General features: G+C 44.0%; 1 protein-coding gene across 2 annotated transcripts in view; it reads left to right on the forward strand.

The window, feature by feature from the left end:
- Nucleotides 1-645: 645 nt before the first annotated feature.
- The window catches only part of LOC139278269 (glucose-fructose oxidoreductase domain-containing protein 2-like), a 41,256-nt gene continuing 27,395 nt past the window's right edge, over nucleotides 646-14,506 (forward strand). Inside the window, exons 1-2 of one of the 2 annotated variants that reach the window (XM_070896919.1) lie at nucleotides 646-909; nucleotides 6,760-7,109. In XM_070896919.1, the coding sequence (XP_070753020.1) occupies nucleotides 6,857-7,109 (253 nt within the window). In that variant the 5' untranslated portion in view covers nucleotides 646-909; nucleotides 6,760-6,856. Of the gene's footprint in view, nucleotides 965-6,759; nucleotides 7,110-14,506 lie in introns of both variants that reach the window. The other variant, XM_070896920.1, reaches the window with a different exon arrangement.

Below are 14,506 nucleotides of genomic sequence, written 5' to 3' on the forward strand. Positions count from 1 at the left end.
ACTAACATTTCCAAAAAATGTTTGCTTCCAAGATGGATTTACTTATGAAAACGATGTTGAAAGGGGCATTTACTGACCCTTTGGGCAATCTTCCGCCCAACTCAGTTCCTGAAAACCCTGTTCCAACAAACTCAGCACTGTATTGTTGTCTGCTACTGCCGCAGACGTGCAATGCCATGTTGCGCAATCGTTGCATTTCCAGGTTTGCCAGGCTATTTGCATTTTCCTTTTTTCCCAGTTTGTGAGAGAAACACTAGTTATTTTTTCAATATTTTTTAATGTTTAGACTAAGTTCGAACTCGTCACGAAGTGCAGTCACAAAATTAAAAGAAACCAAAAACCTACCTCTCAAAAGCTAAACGCTCAACACATTAACCAATCAAGCCACTGTAGGTGTGTGCTAGCATGCTAATGAGATCTAAGTGGGCGGGCCCAGTATACTAATATAGGGATGACGCACGTAATGGGCGGCTCAGAGCATGCAAATTAGAAAGTAATTCATGCGCGGAACCACTCTGAGGACTGCTCGGATGGTGAGCGTTAAAGAAACGCATGCGCAGTCGTATGGTGGGTTGGCATTGGTTGACTGGGTAACGCCTGCGAAGTGGGCGGGTCCTTGGTACGCTTGCGCAGTCGGTTGTGTGGACGCGCGAGTGGTGCTGCAGCGGGAAGAGCCGGCGCTCTAATGCTTGAGTCTTCGGAGACCGGTTGTTGAAGCGGTTTCGCCATGGGTGCAAGAGCGAGTCCAGGCCGAGTCACCCTAGACTGATCCCCTTTGGTGCCTGTGGGGAGGGAAACGCCGCCGCCACCGCCACCGCGATCCGAATGAGCTGAGGGCGGAGCTGTGAACGGCGAATGAGGCCGAGGCAGCGGTTACAATCGCAGTGATTCACCGGCCGCCGATCGATGGTAACGAGTCGCCATTCGGGCGGGGGTGGAATGAGCCCGTGGTTGGGTTTGATCTGTGAGTGGTGGTGGTTGGTTGGTGGGTGGGAGGGGAGTGGAGGAGAGGCCCCGCCGTTGCCGCGGTGACCGGAACGCTTGAACCCAATCTATCCGCCTGCAAACCTTTTGTTGCAGCTGGCAGTGTCCCGAGAGCTGGCAGTGGGACCAGCACCGGGCGGATCTGCGGGTCACACGGCATTCATAATTCAACCAATTCCAGTAATCTTTTGGGATAAGAGATTGACTCATATATGCAAGTCAAATGACTAACTTCACATCCGTGAGACCAGCGGTGATGCTCACGCTTATAGAGGCAGCACTCGGGCTGTGTGACTGGGGGTGAGGAACCATTTCAACCTAGCCCAGTGGCTACATTATCGTCGCTGTTGGTTTCAGGAATGGGATTTTTCGCCCCACTTTCTGAGGAAGACCTCATTCGATTTCTGTTTGTTGTACTCTTCTGTAATCGTCCTTTGCTCGTGAATGAACTGGTTGTGGTGTGACTATTTCTTAATTTATAGTACAGTGATGTGGAGTTTTTGTAGTAATATTCTGAGTGTTAGACAAAATTGAGACACTTGCACAATCTAGCTTAAGTGCAAATTGTGGAAAGAGTGGCTTTGTGGTGTTTCTCACGAGTGCATTTATATAATTGGTGTAATGAAATATTGGCAATGAATGGAGTTAATTAATCTTGGCCAGGATGGCAGTGATGTTGCTACAGTTGGCCTGAGTGTCCTTGGGCTTGGGAAGAGAACGATCAGCCACAGTTACCACTTCTGATTGCTGTCATGTGATGACTGCTGAAAATTCACTTGAACGTCTGGTGAGGAAGGGATCAGTTTGGGCTGTGATGCCCCAATGGTCAAATAGCCATCCAGCATGCATCGTCTAGACGAGAAGATGAAGCCTGTCCACTTTAGAGAGGTACTGGAGAGTTGCTCTGGTGGTGGAGCCATTACCCTGCATGAAACGCTACCTTTGGGAGAGCAGGATAGAAAACTGAATTGGGAAAAGGAGACCTGCTATGGGGTCCCATTTTTAAAAAAAAACAGCTATAAAGGTTTGGGCTTTACTTCAACTTTTGAAAAATACACTTTGTTTAATAAGATTTGACACTGTAGGGTGGATAGGTTGGCAGTGTTACTTAGGCTAGTGGTATAAAGGCACTGAATGAAAGTACGGATGAAGCACGGAATTAATATCTTGATAATGCAATGTTGGCCGAGTGGATTACACAGTCAGATTTTTGTACATTAAGCCTGTAACTGTAAACCCTTCTTGTAAGCCGAGAACACATGATATGCTGTTCAAATGTTGGGGGAAAAATCTTCCTTTTGATTTGATCTTTAAAGTAGTTGTGATAATGAAAGCTCCTGTTTAACAAATACCCATTTTCTCAATGAGGGTACCTGTATTAGAGTATGTTTCTATTCGGGGGATCAAGGGTTATGGCGAGAAAGCAGGAAGGGGGTACTGAAGTTTCATGTTCAGCCATGAACTCATTGAATGGTGGTGCAGGCTAGAAGGGCTGAATGACCTGCTCCTGCACCTATTTTCTATGTTTTCTATGTTTCTAATATTTTCAGATGAGTGCACCCTAGGCTGACCAGTCTGCATTTTTTACATATCAATGTATTTTGAAGGGTTATTTTAACTTTACCATTACTCTTTCTCTTACCTTGGTCATTCCCCCGGCACAGGACTCTCCTCCGCTCCCTTAAGTCCAAATGACGCAGACTTGAATGCTTATGGTGGACAACTGGTTTAGTCATTTATTGATAGATCCGGCTGGACCATATAAAGCACTTTCGGGCCCTACTCTCTGTCAAAACTGCTCACTATTCCAGGATCATTCCTGAATGCAAAGATAACCCCTGGTTTCTTTTCTCCACTATAAACTGTCTTTTTAAACCCCTTTCCCCTGCCTCCTCCACCCTCGTCTCCAACAGGAAGTGTAAGGAGCTATTGGACTTCTTTGTCACTAAGATTGAGATTATCCATTGAGTTGCCTCTGCCGCTTTCCTCCCTTCCTACCAAGCCAAACTTCCCCTAAGGTGTCTCACTGCCTGCCCCCCCCAGCCCTGAACGCTCCTCTTTCTCTAGTTTCTCACCTATCTAACATGTGCCCTCTCCAATCTCATCTTGTCCATTTGACCCAACTCCTGCTCTCTCGATCATTTTCCCATCAAAATACTGACCACCCAACTTCCCTTGGCACCCCATATTAGCTGATATTGTGAATGGTTCCCTCACCTTGGGTACAACTGCTCTCGCCATCAAATTTGTCAACATCACCCCTTTTTAAAAACACACCCTTGATCCCTCTATCCTTGCAAACTACCACCCCATCTTCAACTTCACTTTCCTCTCAATTCTTTGAACGTGCTGTTGCCCTCCATGTTTGCACCCGTCCATCTTGTTTTCCACCCTGCCACAGCACTGAAACACCCCTATCAAAGTCATAAATGACATCCTATGTGATTGTAAACTATCCCTCCTCATCCTCCTTGACCTGTCTGCAATGTTAACCACGTCATCCTCCTCCAATACCTACCCTCTGTCGCCTAGCTGGGTGGAACTGCCCTCGCCTGGTCCATTCTTATCTATCCAGTCATAGCTAGAGAATCACCTGCAATGGCTTCTCTTCCTGCTTGTGCACCTGTCTCCCAAGGATCTATCCTTGGCCCCTCCTATTTCTCATCTACATACTGCTCCTTAGCAATATCATCCAAAAGCACATCAGGTTTCACATATACGCTGACGACACCTATTTCTACCTCACCACCACACCTCTCAACGATTCCTTGTCTCTGATTTGTCACGCTGCTTGTCTGACATCCAGTCCTGGACGAGCAGAAATTTCCCCCAACTAACCACAAACTCTGCTCCCGAGCTGCCAACTCCATCCCTCTCCCTGGCCTGAGGCTGCACCAGACCGTTCGCAACCATGGCCTCTTATTTGACCCCGAGATGAACTTCCGACCACACATCTGCTTTATCACCAAGACCATCTACTTCCACCTCCATAACATGACTCACCTCTGACCCTTCCTCAGTTCATCTGCTGCCGAAACCCTCATCCATGCCTTTGTTATCTCTCGACCCGACTACTCCAGTGCTCTCCAGCCCATATTCTAACTCACACCAAGTCCTGTTCACCCATCACCTCTGCACCCGTGTTGTCAAATTCCTCCATGGCCTTGCCTATCTCTGTAACCTCCTCCAGCCTGACAATCCTTTTAAGATTTCTGAACTCGTCTAATTCTGGCAACTAGCGCATCCCCAATTTTAATCGCTCCACCATTCAGCTGCCTGGGCCCTAGGCTCTGAAGTTCCCTCCCTAAGCCTCTCTACCTCTCTGTCCTTTAAGGTGCTCCTTAAAATTGATCTCTTTGACCAGGCTTTTGGTCACCTGTCCTAATATCTCCTTATGATTCTCGGTGTCAGATTTTGTTTGATAATGCTCCTGTCATTCACCTTTGGACATTTTACTAAGGCTCTATATAAATGCAAGTTGTGAGCATTGCTGTCAAGTTAAGTGCCAATAGCGGTTGATTCAGTGAGGAGGCGAATGATCTACTCTGATTGTAATGGATTGACATTTTTAAAGTGAACTAGCTATGCAGCCCTGACTGTTAGGGTACCTTGATATAAACAGATTCTTTTGGTTGAAGATTAGATTGCTACAGCTTTTATAATCCATAGCTAAATAGAACAGTGGAATCTCAATCCATCGCTTTCAGGCAGGCAGAAGCTTAGTCTTCAATTGTACAAATTTTAGTGTTATATTTGAAAGGGTATACTCCAAAGAAAATTGTTCACATGTGTTTACATTTTCTGTATTTGCAGTAGGGATAAGTGTTTTGACTTGCTATAGCAGTAGCATAATTATATACCCTTGAGACATGTTTTCTGCAGCATGTGTTCTCAAGCTTTGTGCACTCGACCCCCCCCCCCCCACAGCTTACTGCCCAGTTTCCTGAGAGTAATCATGACATTTACCCAGTTGTTACCAGCTAGAACATTAGTTTCTAAGTAAACTATGAGTACTGTTAACAATCATTACTTGCAATTGTAGAAATGGGCAACAGTGGAAAAAGTAATGGAGATCAGCTATAGAAAAGTAGGTGAGTTATAATCTGACAGCATTTGTAATAATGGAAGTAAAGGTTATTTAAATTCAAGTTGTCCGACATCATTGTGAATGAGCTGGAACTTTAACATTGGCAAGACTAAAGCCATCCCGTTTGGCTTCCAGAAACTCTGCAACCTAGCTCCCTAATTCCGCCCTTTTCCCCAACTGTCCACGGACTTAACCTGATGTGTGACTTTGCCTTTTTAACCTTTTTCTATTTATTCTTTGGATGTGAGTGACACCAAAAAGACAGTATTTATTGCCTGTCTCTAGTTGCCCGGAGGGCATCAAGAGTCAAGCATGTATTGTGGGACTGGTGCCACATGTAGAATGGACTAGGTGGGAGTGGTAGGTTCCCTTCCTTGAAGGACATTGGCGAATCATTTGGTTTTTACAATAATCGGGCAGTTTTTCTGGTTCACAATTTGCCAGATTTATTGAATTCAGTTTCAAAATTTGCCACAGTGAGATTTGAATACGTGGGTCATTAGTCCAGTGCCATAACCACTAGGCTGCATTTCCTCTAATCTTGGCTTCAAACCCCACCTCTTACTCTTCACCAAGACTGTCTGTTCCACCTCCACTCTGTAGCATCACTCACCTCCACTCAGCCCTTACCATCACTGACCTTCACATCTATGCCTTTTGTCACGTCCAGGCTTAGTTACTCCCAATACACTCTGGCTTTCTGAGTCCATCCAAAGCGCTGCAGTACACACCCTGCCCTGTACTAAGTCGCCCTCAACTATCGCCTTTCTTCTCGTCCACTGACTCCCTATCCTGCAACGTAATGATTTCAATATGGATTATAAATTTCCATTGCCTCACCCAACGCGACTCTACAATTTCCCAGTAGACTGAATTTTTTTTCATCCTTCTTGATTGGTTCTCGATCAGAACGGCAGGAAGGCAACCTGCTCTGTGGTATCTTAATACACTGTAATAACTGGTTAATACGAGAGATGTGAACAACTTTTGGAAATAGTCCAGTTGCTTCTCAGCATCTCCCTGGTGGTATAAACAAAGTAGGGAGTTCTGAGATCTTAAATGTAAACTTGTTTTATACGGCAATTAATGCAATGCACTACTGTACAGAAAACTGGAGTAAAACTGTCACCAGACATCAGAATCTCTATAGCCCATAAAGCATTTGTAAGCATGGGTGATTTAATTACCTCTGTAATGATAATCATTATGCTATCTGGGAAGACTCTATGACAACAGTTCATCCCAACATCTTGTATCATTTTCCATCCTATTGTTGGTAATGATGTCATATACCATATATCCTTCCCCAGGTCTAAATGTGTTAAATTAACCATAAGATTCAAAACTAGCAGCAGCACAAAACTGGTCACAAGGGAGAAAATGATGCAAGGATATGCCTTGCTACATCAAGCTCCAATATTGGCAAAGTGGAGGGGTCGTTATTCTCTGGGCTGCACAGATCAGCATTGCGCTGATGTCTGGGAGCAGGTCGCTTGTCTGTAATTTGTGCACGGTCTAGATGTGTGTGTTGTTATTTTAAAGCATTTGATACTAAATGTAAATGATCAGTATTTAATTACCTATTTTTTGTACCTAGTTCTTGAGTTTACATGTGAAGGGATTTCAGTCTAAGCTTTTTAGGAAGTGACTTCTGCATCTTACAGTCCTGTTTGTTTTTCTCTTTATAGCATGCATAGAATTGCAGCCTGTTCTAAATCTGGAGAGGTGATCTGCATCCTCTTTCCTATGAAACTTGGTTGTCGATAGAAACGGACGGAGTGGAAAATGCTCCCAGGGGTCGGTGTGTTTGGGACAGGTAGTACTGCACGGGTTTTGGTGCCGCTGTTGCGTGCTGAAGGCTTCACCATCGAGGCACTCTGGGGAAGAACGGAGGAAGAGGCCAAGCAGCTGGCGGAGGAAATGAACATTTCCTTCTACACAAGCCGGACTGATGATGTTTTGCTCCATCAGGATGTGGATCTTATCTGCATCAATATTCCTCCCCCTCTCACATGCCAGATTGCTGCCAAAGCATTAGGTATGGTATTTTCTTTCTCTAATTACTGTAAGTAAGATCCTGATGTCTGTGATGTTATCTTGAAGATTTTAAAGACTCCTCTACTACAGAGCTTGTCTGTGTATGTTAATTGTGAGAATAAAATGCAGTGAGTTGAAATGCTATTACAGACACTAAATTTACAAAAAAAACCACTCCACCTCATTAAGTATTCAGCACCTTTTCTGATCAGAAGGTGGCAGGCTGATGGCATGTTGCCTGTTCCTAGTTCAGTTTGTGTGGCGATCCTTTCATTGCCCCATCCTCTGTGGGAACATGTCCGGCCTGCACATCCTGACAACCTAGTATGAAAAATGAGTGTAAGCCCACCTGCCATTTTATGGCACTGATTTATGAGCTCCAGTCCAAATGAAATGTCAGGTTCAAATGTTTCAGAGAATTCTGACACCAAATTAAAGGTAACTTTTTTTTAATAACTTGCATTAACTCATTTTGATCATAATGGTAACACAAGTATAACCATATGCTGTAAGATTGTTAGGATATTGCTAGCTAAATGTTTATATCTGAATTTCTCCAGTTTTTAAATCCTGGTACAAATTTTGCATGACTGCAAAAAGCCCCATTGCATACTGTCTGCGACACTGTGCTGGGTTTAGTATTTTGCTAGGATGTAATGCAGTCTTTGTAGTCTGTCTAGGACAACTGCAAAAAAAAATCTGTTAACCAGAAAAGTTTGCTTATGGATAGCAACACTCCTGTAAAGTCAGTGGGACCTTGGCAGCTTACCAGCTGGTGAACAATGAACTGTAGAAAGTTGGCATGGAACCCTGTAAAATTGGCTCTTTTTATAATATTTATATCTTTTACATGTAGGCAGGAACTGTCTGAACCAATATAAATAGCAACTTTTTTCCGAAACTATTTTCTACTAAATCCGCTTTATTTCAATGTTAAGCTACAAATGTGAACAATATTTATACTGCCCAATAAAAAGCTAATTTGGTAAACATATTTATATTCTAAAAGTTCCACATCTAATTGTCAGCTGAGGATTGCTCAACAGTTAAGGTTGCTAGTTGTATGTAGTTTAGGATTTATTTAAAGGTGTGGTGCCTGGCATTGGTCAGTTTCCCTGCATAAAGAGATTGAGATGATTGACCTTTCGCACGTGCAAAAGAATACCGTTTTTTATTGGTGGATTGATGGCAAACATTTTGTTAATGTTGCAATCATGACTTTTATGCATAGTGCTTTTTCAACAAGAAAATCCGTTTCACTGGTTCTTAAGTTGCACTGCTAGGCATGCCTCTGGTTTACTTTAACTTTATGTTTAAAAGAAAACTCCCCACTTTCTCTACTTCCCTCCCCACGGCTATCCTAGGATACTGCTTTAAGAAAGAGTAAACTTTTGACTTTTGCAGCTGGTTTGTGAAACTTTCCCAAATATAGACAAAACCATGAAGGTATCAGTGATTTTCTCATGTTGCATAGGGCAGCATTTAGCCTTGCAAGAATCGTGGTTTTGTTATTTTTTTTCCCCATCTTGTCTTTGCTACATTAACTGAAAATAATGTTTACCTGAAGAGAGAGATGTGTTTGGCTCCCTTTTAATCTAATCTGAGACAAATCCTCCTGCCCCTTCCCTCCCGATAACTTCAACCAGTTGTATAGGCGTTTCAGGCTAGAAGCAAATTCTTCTAGCTGTAGTGGAGGAAACTTTTGCTCCAAAGGATTTCCTGGAGGGCTAGCTTCTTATGGATATTGTGGACAGCATTGTGATGAATGGCCACTTGGATGAGATACCAGCAACAATGAAACCATATCTCCAGCTTGAATTACCATTTGAGGAGGTGAAGATGCAGGAAGGGGAAGAGAGAAACAGCCATATTCTCTCTCCTCATCTTAACAGTTCCCTATTAGCAGTACTACTTTCGATATTAAATAAAATTTGATACCAAACTTCCACCACTAAAAGGTAAACGTTTATATTAACAGAACATGAAACTAGAACATGTACATTATGTAAATAGAGGAAGTTGTTGGATATGATTGTTCTACTTCTGAAAGTGTGCATTATTTGTACTGTTTGAGTTATGCAGTCCCCTTCACTTCTGGAATAAACATCGTATTCAACAACTTCCTATGCAATGTCATCTGAGGAAAAGGCCATCACTTTCCCTGAATGGGAAGCTGGCGTATTTCTGTAGACCTGTGACTCATAAAGGCAATACTGATGAGGTTTTTGGGGTAGGTGACTCTTTGGGCCAGGTGTTGCATATTCTGTACCATTTCATTGCAGAATATCAGTAGTTCATTGTATTCTCTTCCTGGGCAAAGATAAATCACCTTGTTTCGTTGGCAGCTTGTTATAATAAGTTTATTACTAAACTGAGGAAACAGCCAGACAGGAAGCTGGAGCAGCAGGCCACACCCTGAACGTACAAGCTGTGTGATCATAATGCTATCTTTATGCATGCTCCAGCACTAAAAACACACTGGGGGACTGTGGATATTTTAAAATCTGATTTGTGATTAATATGTAGAGAACTCCAGTAAATGGATCGATCCTTTTGAAACTTAGATCCTTTGACATTTTTCCCCTTCTAACATTATTAAATGATTTAAATCTATAAATCTCTTTTAAGGTAAGTGTTCAACCATAGTAGTCATACTTTTTTAATTTCAAATTTTGGAGTTGTCAACAATGTATCATAATTTGCTGTCAAAATAACAGTGAGGCTAATGGCACCCACAGTTATTTATATGCAAATGTTATAGAAAGTTCAGACGAGGGCCGATGTGCGGTTAAATGTGGAAATCCGGAATGCGCTCCTCCATCATTAGCTTTGCGAAAATGACATCTCGCTGTCTGCCTTACCATTGAAATGCATTGAATGGCGTAAAGCTACTGTACTTGGATGGTATCTACAAATTAACCTTGCCACAAAGTTAATTCTTGTCCATTCAAGTCCAAGTACTTTTTAACAATATGACAAGTGTTAATTACGCACATGAATACGTGGCAGAAGGGAGGGATTCAAATTCCTGGGACATTGGAACCGATTCTGGGGGAGGTGGGACCAGTACAAATAGGACGGTCTGCACCTGGGCAGGACCGGAACCAATGTCCTAGGGGAAGTGTTTGCTCGTGCTGTTAGGGAGCGGTTAAACTAATATGGCAGGGGGATGGGAACCTATGCAGGGAGACAGAGGGAAGTAGAATGGGGGCAGAAGCAAAAGATAGAAAGAAGAAAAGTAAAAGTGGAGGGCAGAGAAACCCAAGGCAAAAAGTAACAAGGGCCACATTACAGCAAAATTCTGAGGGGAAAAGGGTGTTAAAAAGACAAGCCTGAAAGCTCTGTGCCTCAATGCGAGGAGTATTTATAATAAGGTGAACGAATTAACTGCGCAGATAGCAGTTAACGGATATGATGTAATTGGCATCACGGAGACATGGCTCCAGGGTGACCAAGGCTGGGAACTCTACATCCAGGGATATTCAACATTCAGGAAGGATAGACAGAAAGGAAAAGGAGGTGGGGTGGCGTTGCTGGTTAAAGAGGAAATTAATGCAAAAGTAATGGAAGGACATTAGCTTGGATGATGTGGAATCGGTATGGGTGGAGCTACGGAATACCAAAGGGCAGAAACCGCGAGTGGGAGTTGTGTACAGGCCACCAAATAGTAGCAGTGAGTTTGGGGACAACATGAAACAAGAAACTGGGGATGCATGCAATAAAAGTACAGCAGTTATCATGGGTGACTTTAATCTATATATTGATTGGACTAACCAAACTGGTAGCAATGCGGTGGAGGAGGAGTGTATTAGGGATGGTTTTCTAGACCAATATGTTGAGGAACCAACGAGAGGGTTCCTCAACCTAGATTGGGTGATGTGTAATGAGAAAGGACTAATTAACAATCTTGTTGTGCGAGGCCCCTTGGGGAAGAGTGACCATAATATGTTAAAATTCTTTATTAAGATAGAGAGCGACACAGTTAATTCAGAAACTAGGTTCCTGAACTTAAGGAAAGGTAACTTCGATGGTATGAGACGTGAATTGGCGAGAATGGACTGGCAAGTGATAATTAAACGGTTGACGGTGGATAGGCAATGGCAAACATTCAAAGATCACATGGATGAACTTTAACAATTGTACATCCCTGTCTGGAGTAAAAATAAAACAGGGAAGGTGGCTCAACCGTGGCTAACAAGGGAAATTAAGGATAGTGTTAAATCCAAGGAAGGGGCATATAAATTGGCCAGAAAAAGCAGCAAACCTGAGGACTGGGAGAATTTTATAATGCAGCAGAGGAGGACAAAGGGTTTAATTAGGAGGGGGAAAATAGAATATGAGAGGAAGCTTGCTGGGAACATAAAAACTGACTGCAAAAGCTTCTATAGATATGTGAAGAGAAAAAGATTAGTGAAAACAAACGTAGATCCCTTGCAGTCAGATTCAGGTGCAGTTATAATGGGGAACAAAGAAATGGCAGATCAGTTAAACTAATACTTTGGTTCTGTCTTCACGAAGGAAGACACAAAAAATCTTCCGGAAATACTAGGGGACCAAGGGTCTAGTGAGAAGGAGGAACTAAAGGAAATCCTTATTCGGCGGGAAATTGTGTTAGGAAAATTGATGGGATTGAAGGCCGATAAATCCCTGGGTCCTGATAGTCTGCATCCCAGAGTACTTAATGAAGTAGCCTTAGAAATAGTGGATGCATTGGTGATCATTTTCCAACAATCTATCGACTCTGTCAGTTCCTATGGACTGGAGGGTAGCTAATGTAACACCACTTTTTAAGAAAGGAGGGAGAGAGAAAACAGGTAATTATAGACCGGTTAGCCTGACATCAGCAGTGGGGAAAATGTTGGAATCAATTATTAAAGATGAAATAGCAGCGCATTTGGAAAGCAGTGACAGGATCGGTCCAAGTCAGCATGGATTTATGAAAGGGAAATCCTGCTTGACAAATCTTCTAGAATTTTTTGAGGATGTAGCTAGCAGAGTGGACATGGGTGAACCAGTGGATGTGGTGTATTTGGACTTTCAAAAGGCTTTTGACAAGGTCCCACACAAGAGATTGGTGTGCAAAATTAAAGCACATGGTATTGGGGGTAATGTACTGACGTGGATAGAGAACTAGTTGGCAGACAGGAAGCAGAGAGTCGGGATAAACGGGTCCTTTTCCCAGAATGGCAGGCAGTGACTAGTGAGGTGCCGCAGGGCTCAGTGCTGGGACCCCAACTATTTACAATATACATTAATGATTTAGATGAAAGAATTGAGTGTAATATCTCCAAGTTTGCAGATGACACTAAGCTGGGTGGCGGTGTGAGCTGTGAGGAGGATGCTAAGAGGCTGCAGGGTGACTTGGACAGGTTAGGTGAGTGGGCAAACGCAATGCAGATGCAGTATAATGTGGATAAATGTGAGGTTATCCACTTTGGTGGCAAAAACACGAAGGCAGAATATTATCTGAATGGTGGCAGATTAGGAAAAGGGGAGGTGCAACGAGACCTGGGTGTCATGGTACATCAGTCATTGAAGGTTGGCATGCAGGTACAGCAGGCGGTGAAGAAGGCAAATGGTATGTTGGCCTTCATAGCTAGAGGATTTGAGTATAGGAGCAGGGAGGTCTTACTGCAGTTGTACAGGGCCTTGGTGAGGCCTCACCTGGAATATTGTGTTCAGTTTTGGTCTCCTAACCTGAGGAAGGACGTTCTTGCTTTTGAGGGAGTGCAGCGAAGGTTCACCAGACTGTTTCCCGGGATGGCAGGACTGACCTATGAGGAGAGACTGGATCGACTGGGCCTGTATTCACTGGAGTTTAGAAGAATGAGAGGGGATCTCATAGAAACACATAAAATTCTGACGGGACTGGACAGGTTAGATGCAGGAAGAATGTTCCCGATGTTGGGGAAATCCAGAACCAGGGGACATAGTCTAAGGATAAGGGGTAAGCCATTTAGGACTGAGATGAGGAGAAACTACTTCACTCAGAGTTGTTAACCTGTGGAATTCTCTACCGCAGAGTTGTTGATGCCAGTTCATTGGATATATTCAAGAGGGAGTTAGATATGGCCCTTACAGCTAAAGGGATCAAGGGGCATGGAGAGAAAGCAGGAAAGGGGTACTGAGGTGAATGATCAGCCATAATCTTATTGACTGGTGGTGCAGGCTCGAAGGGCCGAATGGCCTGCTCCTGCACCTATTTTCTATGTTTCTATGTCAAACAATTTCTCTGGCACTGAAAATTAACTATTTTTCTTCTCTCCTTGGGCAATCCCTTGGAGTCGAACTTGCTTCCACACTAATCTGAGTTCTCAGGTGACTGATGAGTCCAATGCGAGACCTACAGACTCACAGGTGGGGCAGACGGTGGTCGGAGGGACGGGTGAGTGGGGTGCGTGGGTTGTCGTGCTCCTTCCGCTCTTTGCGCTTGGCTTCCGCTTGCTCCCGACGAAGAGACTCGATGTTCGCCGCCTTCCCAGTTGCTTCTCCTCCACTTTGAGCGGTCTTGGGCCAGCGATTCCCAGGTGTCGGTGGAGATGTTGCACTTTTTCAAAGAGGCTTTGAGGGTGTCCTTGAAGCGTTTCCTCTGCCCACCTGGGACTCGCTTGCCATGTCGGAGCTCTGAGTAGAGTGCTTGTTTTGGGAGTCTCGTATTGGGCATGCGGACGATATGGCCCGTCTATCTTAGCTGATCAAGCGAGGTCACTGCTTCGATGCTGGGATGTTGGCCTGAGCGAGAACACTGACATTGGTGCGCCTATTTTGCCAATGGATTTGCAGGATCTTGCGGGGGCAGCATTGGTGGTACTTCTCCAGTGCTTTGAGTTGCGCACGCAAGTATTATGATCTCATTTTCATTTGAGGTGAAGCATATAGGAGGGCGGGTATCACTACTGCTCTGTAGACCATGAGCTTGGTGCCGGGTTTGAGGTCCGGGTCTTCAAACATTCTCTTCTTCAGACGACCAAAGGCTGCACTGCACACTGAAGGTGGTGTTGGGCTTTGTCATCGACGTCTGCCCTTGTTGACAGTAGGCGCCTGAGGTATGGAAAATGGTCCACATTGTCCAAGGCCTCGTCGTGGATTTTGATAATCGGGGGGCAGTACTGTGTGCTGGGGGCAGGTTGGTAGAGGACCGTTGTCTTATGGATGCTCTCGTACGCTTCGGTGAAGGTATTGACGATGGTTTGGAGTTTGACTTCCGAGTGCACAGACGCATGCGTCGTCTGCATACTGTAATTCAATGACAGAGGATGGGACGACCTTGGATCTGGATTGGAGGTGACGGAGGTAGAACAATTTTCCGTTTGTTCTGGAGATTAGCTCCACTCCAGCAGGTGGCGTCTCATTCCTTCAGGTTTTAATTATTGGAGATTTAAAAAATTTAAAATTAAA

Source organism: Pristiophorus japonicus, chromosome 13, assembly GCF_044704955.1.
Source record: "Pristiophorus japonicus isolate sPriJap1 chromosome 13, sPriJap1.hap1, whole genome shotgun sequence".
Taxonomy (NCBI): domain Eukaryota; kingdom Metazoa; phylum Chordata; class Chondrichthyes; family Pristiophoridae; genus Pristiophorus; species Pristiophorus japonicus.